We start from the raw sequence: 8,663 nt of genomic DNA, 5'->3' as shown, positions 1-8,663 counted from the left end.
TCGGTCTCGCGGCCTGTCTCTCCTGGGCCCAAAACAACGTCCATCCAGGCGACTAGATCCCCACAGACGGCGCCAATGTTTGGTAGTTCGGATACCGGACGGGTTGGGTTGATACCCTGATCAAAGAAGAAGGGAAAGTCGTCTGGTCGCACGTCTCTGGGTTGAGGGTAGGCGGGGTCCCGAGCTCTTGGGATGTAGAGGGGGGGTGTCACCTGCAAAGACACTCCGACGCTCAAGTTAGTGAAATGTGCAGGCGAGTAAATGTTGGGTGGTATATGACGTACCTTGGGAGAAGGGCAGCATATATACCATGTCAGAGGTGGGCCCATCAAGAACAGGCCCACCTTCCCTGATGCTCCCTCCTCACAGCTGTAGCGTAGCTGTCAGGGACACGTGTCCGGGTCGGATGTTGCTCGGGTCGGGCCGGCCCGCTAGCAGTTTGGGCCAGGCCGTAACAATAACCGTTCTAAAGTCGTTGTCATTGGCTGAGGTTTTTGATGAGAATATTGAACTGTAAAGGCCAGGTCCTCAAGAATTTGCGTAAACAGCAGTGAAGCGAGGCGAGGCAATGGGTCCACTGATGACGGACAAACAGAGCACCCGTACATCGACGACACAGATGACAACGCTACAAATGACGACACCACAATGCGACGAATGAGAAATGTGGCCAGATGGGAACTTCGAAGAAGAATTTAGGGTCGACTAAAATTCTCTGACTTCGGGACAAAATGTTAAAAGTTCTTTTAATATTTTAAAAATATGAAAGTGTTCTCAATTAAATATTTTAATACAATTATAAAAATATATTTTTTTAATAGAATATTATATTATTTCAAACATTTTGTTACGGAAGTAATTAGCTTAAAAAAAATTAATATAAAAAGACTCAATTAAAAAAATAAAAAAATTTAATTAAAAATTTAATAAAATTATAATAACGTACCGAAGAATTAAATCTTATAATATATTGGTAACATAAAAATTTCTTTTTCCACTGGCTCTTTTCTCCCTCTATATTCTTTATCAATGTATTTTCTCTTGATCTCTCACAACGTCTCGTGAACTCTTGAAGTCAAACTTTGCGGCGAAAGGCTACTCACCCGTTAATATCGTTAAACTGTTTGTGTCCCTTCAGTTCCACGACAAGCACTTTCTCTTTTCAACTCACATCATGCACATCACTAATTAGCAAAAGTTTTGCTAGTTTAATGTCATGGTTTCAATATATTAATATGTTAACTTAAACAAAAGAAACATATACGTGAACTTGTGAAAACTTGTACACATTATGTTCTTATTTTATAATACAAGATATATAATTCACATGTCGTCCTTATTGTTTCACGAAAACTTTCATGTTTCATGTATGTCTGTTGCAAAAATGATCTTAGCTAGGGTGCCGAAATTTGTGGCCAGGAGTCAAGTCATGGAGAGACGCACGCATGTGAATTATTGGGTCCCCCATCATCTCACACAATTGGTAGGTTCATATCATTTGATAAATTAATTACATTCATATTATTGTTATTATTAGTTAACTAAATGCAAGTCGCCAAGTCATGTTATACAAATAATGAGAAGAGAAGTATCCATGATAACATGAATCTATCTACTGTTGAATTTAGAAGTGATCATACTTTAATAAAATGTACGTAAACATTATTTTATATATATATATATATATATGACGGACCCAAAAAATTTTTATAATAAGAGCAACAATATATTAAAATAAATTTTGTTTTAAACATCAATATATTTATAATTTGAAAGACACAAAAAAAAATATTTATAATTTTTGAAATTAAAATTATATATATAAAACTAATAATTTTACTTATATTTATAATAATTATGTATAAGAGTTAAAATAAAGAATATGAATTAGAATTCAATTAAAAAATTAACTTTTTTCAACTAATTTCAATCAATATCAGTCAAATTTTTTTAAAATTATGTTATTTATCTTAAAATTTAAATCTTCAAGTCTCTAAATTAAAATTGAGAATTTTTATAATTAAAAAATAATTAATATTAAATAACTAAAACTAAGTTTCTTATAATTTTTTATTATTTAATATATAAATAATATTTTTTAGCTCAACTAATTTTTGAAAAAAATAAAAATTTTATTTATATTTGGAAAACTAAGCATTAGTTTAGTAATTAATTAATTAACTATTTTAAACAAAAAATTATCACTATTATTAGTTTTTTTAGTTTTGATACTAAATTAAATTTAATGCGATATATATAATTGCATATTAAATTTAACAAAATATTTTTTAACATAATTTTCAAAAAAATAATTTATAATTTAATATAAAAACAAAGATAATATAATAATAGAATCAAATATATTCATTTATATATAATTATTATTAATTTTTCATTATCCAGTAAGGACAAATGCCCCCTCTCCCTAACCTAGGTACGTCCGTGTATATATATATATATATATATATATATATATATATATATATATATATATATATATATATATATATTGAAATTTTAGCAATTTATTATTGAAATTGTAGTATTTATCAGGTTATTTATGTAAAAAAACTCACCTGAATCACCAGGTCAGAAAAGAAATGTTAGGTGACTAATATTTTTGAACCATTTAATTTTTTTCTTACTAAATTTATTGGCCCGTAATATTTTCCAGCCTTTTTCTTGGCGGTAGAGAAAAAGAAACAAATTAACTTAATTTTCTACTAAAACGTTGTCATTAAAAAAACGTTTTTTTTTTTAATGAAAAGATGGTAACAAATTTGAGTTCAGTATAGTTGCATGTGCGTGCTTAGAAGAAAAAAAGGCATTAAAGTATCTAGCTATTAACAGCATTGTTATTATTGTTGTTGTTAATTAATTAACATATATGAAAATGAAAATATAAAATAATTTTGACTCAGAAATTATGGTAGCATAATATTGTCATTATTGAATGTAATTACTTTATTTATAAAACTAAGAGATTTGTCAAACTATATAATTAATATCAAGTTTGGAAACTAGTTTATGAATTATTATTTTTATTTATTTTTTGATCATACACACTCACCAGTCACCAAGACACTAAAATATTTTTTTATAATTATTATACTTTAATTCCATTCTTTACCATACTTATATGCATGAATATTTGTTTGTTGTATCTGAATCTAATTAGTGTTCCCTTTTTTTTCTCCCACTATCCAAAGCCATTAACTAGTTAACTTTTTCCAGCCGATCGAGTTTTATATTCAATAAACCAAAATAAGAAATTAAAAAATAGTGTTTGATATGATTCTTAAAAAATATTGTTTAATTGTTAAAATAGGTTAAATAATTAATTTTAAATTTAAAAGTTTAAAATTTTTAAATATTTTAAAATTATTATAAAAAATAATTTAAATAAAGTTAGACACCAAACAAAAGACACTATAAAAAAAAGTAGAAACTCAGGTGCAGTTGATTTTACATGAAGTTGATACTTAAGAGTCGTTAGATGATTTAACTTATTTGACTAAATTTTTATTTAACAGCTCTCACATATCAACTTTACATAAAATCGACTTCATCTGAATTTTCACCGTAAAAAAATATTAAGTTGCTGGATTTCTCTATTGTTGTTACCACTTCCTTTTCAGTAGGGAATCTTGAAAAGTAGAACTATAAGGCCAACCACTACAATCATATAATAATTAACAAGAAAAAAAATGTTATGGCTTAATGCGCACCATTCTCATTCTATAAATACCGAAGATTGAACAACAAATTCTTCAGACACATCCAACAGAGAAGAAAAGAAATTGAGAGGAAAACAAGCAAACAAAATGAATGTGAATGTTATCTTATTAGCCCTTATTTTTTTCTTCTTCATGTGGACAATATGTTTTGCCCAAAATACCCCTGAAGACTTCCTTTCAGTTCACAATGAGGCTCGTGAAGAGGTTGGTGTGGGTCCACTCTCATGGAACCACACACTTGAAGCCTACGCTCAGCGCTACGCCAACGAGAGGATCCCGGACTGCAACCTGGAACACTCCATGGGGCCTTACGGCGAGAACATCGCCGAAGGCTACGGCGACATGAAGGGCTCTGACGCCGTGAAGTTTTGGTTGACGGAGAAGCCAAATTATGACTACCACTCAAACTCATGCGTTAACGATGAGTGCCTGCATTACACTCAGATAGTGTGGCGTGATTCGGTTCATGTTGGGTGCGCAAGAGCTAAGTGTAACAACCATTGGGAGTTCGTTATCTGCAGCTATGACCCACCCGGCAACATTGAAGGCCAACGTCCCTATTGATTAAGCTATGCTCACTACTCATCTCAAAATAATATCAAGTATATGCATGTCACTAAAGGTAAAAACTCAAGGGAAGTCGACTTCACGTAAAGTTGATATCTGAGAGCCGTGAGATAAAAGTTTAGTCAATTCAGTCAAATTATCTAACGACTATCGGGTATCAACTTCATGTGAAGTCGATTACACATGAGTTTTCACCATCACTAAATCAAGGTGGAATTTAAGTTCACGTCAAGTTGATAACTGAGAGACATGAAAATTTATTCAAATCATTTAAATTATTTAACGGCTCTCATCTATCAACTTTACGTGAAGTTGACTACACTTAAATTTTTATCCTAAATCAATTATCCATGTTGTGTATTTTAATATATAATGTGTGGGATAAAACGGGTTGAATCGTGTTCTAATATTAAATTTATACCAATGATGTGAATATTAATAACGTTATTATTAATAAGTTATAATATATTTTTTTTTTTGTGTTAGAGATACATAATTAAAATTTTTTTATAATATTTTGTCTTCTCAATTTTTTTTTTTAAAAAAGTTTAAATCCTATCAATTAATCATTAATTCTCCGTAATATAATATTGGCTCTTAAATATATTAATTATTCGTGTTAAGTTTTTAATATTAGAATAATATTAAATTTATTTAAAATATTTTAATACTAAAATAAAATATTTAAAATTTTTTAAAATTAAAATAAGACATTTAGAATTAAATCCAAAACGTTAAAAACTAAAATAACATTTTTTTCTTAAAATTATATATATAACACGATTTTTCTTTTCAATAATTTTGGTTCAGCAGCAGATGAGAGATGAATAACTGATATAATCTCGTGTTGATTGATGGCATATATGTTAGACATATGCTATCAAATGAATTTAGATTTTTTAAAATAAAAAATTGATAAAATAATAAAATAAACCTTTTTTAAAATAATAAATCTAAAAAATATTATTTAATTTGTAACTCCAATCATATTTAAATCCAACTATTTTAACACCCACTAGAAATCATCTGCGAGAAGGTCTTCTGAGGTTCCAAAAATGATTAACTCTCTTATTTTATTACATTATCAACTCACTCGCTTTAGAATCCTCATCCCTATCCAACGGCAGTGAAATGTGGCATCTAACAATACACGTTAGACCAAGGAGAAGTAAAGTACGTATATTATTTATCAATCCCGCTACGTTACCAACGGTATTTCTGTCAATTTCTGCCAACTCTTATTTATAACTGTGTTTAATGAAAGTATCTTTGTGAATGTGTCTAATAAAAATATCTTTTTTATGAATATATTTAATAAAAGTATCTTTATAAATATATTTTCTAGATGTGTATCTTTATATATATATTTAAAATATAATAATTAATTATTGTTGGTAATAAATTGACAGATAATATGTTCTATACTTTTCCATTATTGTTACATATCAGACTTAGCTTTGATGCAAGAGCTGTAATTTGTGTATATTTTTATTATATATTTTATAATTTTAATATTAAAAGTAACTGGGAGAAAAAGAGAAAAAATTATATATATATATATATATATATATATATATAAAATTGTACATATATTATTTCTTTTTATTAAGAGCAGTATCTATTGAATGGTATATAATTTGTAACTGTATTTAACTCCAATTGAACCCTACAAATGATATATGGAAGAAGAGAATGGATCAAATTTGGATTTTGAATCCCGAACTCGTTTGCAAGTAGCAAACTTTATATTTAGGGGCTGTGAATGATTCTCTAGAAATCTTATGTTGATACTACTTTATAATGATAATTGATAAAAATATTTAACGTTATTAGCACAAAATGTAAGCACCCAGAGCAGAATATGCACTGAAAGTCTGAAACCATTATATATTCCCAAAACAAAATAACTGTCACTAACTGGTCGATGAGTTCTCCAAAACAATACTAATAATTAACTTAATTTTATATATTTGGATGAGGTTGCAATGCATAACTCATTGGATGGAAACAGGCCATTGCCTGTAATATTATTTTCATTGAAGCCATACGTGTCTCTCAAAGGAAACATAATAATAGAGACGTGGGTGTGTGTATATATATTGAATATATAGTACTAAAAATTAATATATTTATATACCGAAGGATTGGGTTGTTGAAAAAAACTGAATGGTTAGAGTGGTGCCAAAATGTGTTCACAAGTGAATAGTGCCATGTCTGGATCACCAACAAATGCTATTGGTTCTCAACTTATCAACACATAAAGTCTCAGGAATTTGAATAATCAATTAATCATTAGGAGAGTACTAATATATGTTTAAGCGAAAATATTTGATAAAATAAATATTAAATAAAATAAATTTTGGTTGTTTTTTTTATTTCTTTAATATATCTAATGTTTAAATAAATATCAAGAGTTCAAATCTTATCTTGTACATACAGTAATATAATTCACATTAACTAATGATAAATTTTTAAATGAAACTTAAATTTGCAATAAATTAGTGTTTAACCAGTCAAATTTAGAGATACCATGAAAAAAATAAAATAAAAGTGGGTCTGATTGGCGTTTTTTATTTTTGTTATTGGACTTCCAATGGTATTTTTAAATAATGTGGAGAGTTTATGTATTTTTTTTTTTCATGTGAAAAGTACAAATTTAAAGGTTAAATTTGTAGTTTTCAAAAAAAAATTTTAAATGCCCAAATATAAAGATTAGATTTGAGTTTTTTATTCTAAATTTTTAAATATACAAATTTGATCCTTAAATTTGTATTTTAATATTAAAAAAATTTAAAATGTGCAAATCAGACCTTTTGATTTGTTTTACGGTAGAAAAAAATTTATGAGGAGTGTTAAGAGGCAGCAAATTTTATGATTTTTAACCATTAATTAGCTATTATTAATATTTTTAATGATGTAAGATTATATCTAATGATATGGAATTACTAACTTTTTTTTTTGTTGATTAAGTGCTGGCCAAATTTTAATAAAAATATTGACCCTAAACTTTCTCAAAATTTATTTCAACACAAATTAAACCCTCTATTTATACACTATGAAATCTTATTTTTAAATTTCTCTACTCGAAATCTAAAGGCATGCTTTGTTACTTAAAATTTAAAAAAAATTAAATCCATATTAAAAAAACATACCAATTATCCGTGAATTATACACAATTTTTTTCTATATATAAAAAAATTAGCCCCTGATTGGTGATGATGTAGGTATTTAGGTTTAACTAGGCAAAATTTACTCCTTAATTTGGGGTGCTTACAAGATTTACGGACATGAAAATTCAAAAGGCCGGCCGGTTGACTTTACTATTCCATAACCATACCCCTCTTGAGTCTTGATTTCTAAATCTAAAGTCTTCACTAGCAACGCTTTTTATTTTAATGAGATTTGAATTGCCAACACTTCAGGCGGAGCTTAGTTTAGATAAAAGTCATGGTTCTCCAAATTTTTGTTAAAAAAATTAGTAATATTTTTTTAGAAAATAAAAAATAGTTCAGTTAGTTCAAATACTTTACTATGATTTAAAATTTTAAAATTCAATCTTCATCTTTTGTTTTTATTGCACAATAGTTTTTAGTTTTAAACATTCAAACCTTATTGGATTTAGACTGAACTGAGTGTATTCGCATTTCGCAACTTTTTATTCAATAAGCAACACTCTTTCTACCTTTGAGTTCAAATATAAAAAATTAGTTATTTTTTATTTATGTAATTTAATATTATTTTATATTTTAATGTTTATTTAATTTAATTTTTTATATGATAAAAAATATTAGAATATTCAATAAGTATTGATATTATTCTATTTGTATAAATTGATAAAAAAATTCAATAAATATTATAAATTTTAATATTTATCTTTCTAATTTTTTGTTACATATTTTACAGGATATATATTCAAATTTTTATATAAAATAATCATAAAAAATCAAAGAATTGATGCATTTTTAAGAGGAAGACTAATATTCAAGAAGGAGAACATATAATTTTTACAATATCAACACATGTAGATAGTTCTTCTACTTTAATGAATCACGAAGAAAATGAGATACAACCTTAAAAAGTTCAAAGAGTTGCATCTGATGAGTTTGACCTTAATTCTTTAGAACGAAACACTAAAAAATGGCTTTAAATTTGGCAATATCACCCAAATAAAAAAGATGAGATTAGACGAGCTTATCTTAAATGGAGTTCATATCAAAAGCATCTTGACAATTATCTTCTATCTGCCCTCCCCCCCCCCCAAAATTTTATTTCAAGTTCCGCCACTGCCAACACTTATTCAAACGGACTAATAAGTTAATTATTAGACCAACTCAACTTGGCTCTAATGACCCTTTTTAT

At 27.7% G+C, this 8,663-nt stretch overlaps 1 protein-coding gene across 1 annotated transcript; it reads left to right on the top strand.

Annotated features, from left to right (window-relative positions):
- The first annotated feature begins 3,764 nt into the window (after positions 1–3,764).
- LOC107621592 (basic form of pathogenesis-related protein 1) lies at positions 3,765–4,718 on the top strand. Its single transcript, XM_016323626.3, has one exon. The coding sequence runs from the start codon at positions 3,825–3,827 to the stop codon at positions 4,299–4,301; it is 477 nt and encodes a 158-aa protein (XP_016179112.1). The 5' UTR covers positions 3,765–3,824; the 3' UTR covers positions 4,302–4,718.
- Positions 4,719–8,663: the final 3,945 nt, after the last annotated feature.

This window comes from Arachis ipaensis, chromosome B10 (assembly GCF_059453495.1).
Source record: "Arachis ipaensis isolate K30076 ecotype BB chromosome B10, ASM5945349v1, whole genome shotgun sequence".
In the NCBI taxonomy this organism is placed as follows: Eukaryota; Viridiplantae; Streptophyta; class Magnoliopsida; order Fabales; family Fabaceae; genus Arachis; species Arachis ipaensis.
Note: the sequence above shows the minus strand (reverse complement) of the source record. Positions and strands in the feature narration are given on the sequence as shown.

What these genes read in the sequence shown, in the direction of transcription:
- LOC107621592 (XM_016323626.3), top strand. Translation starts at nt 3,825, where the DNA reads ATGAATGTGAATGTTATCTTATTAGCCCTTATTTTTTTCTTCTTCATG.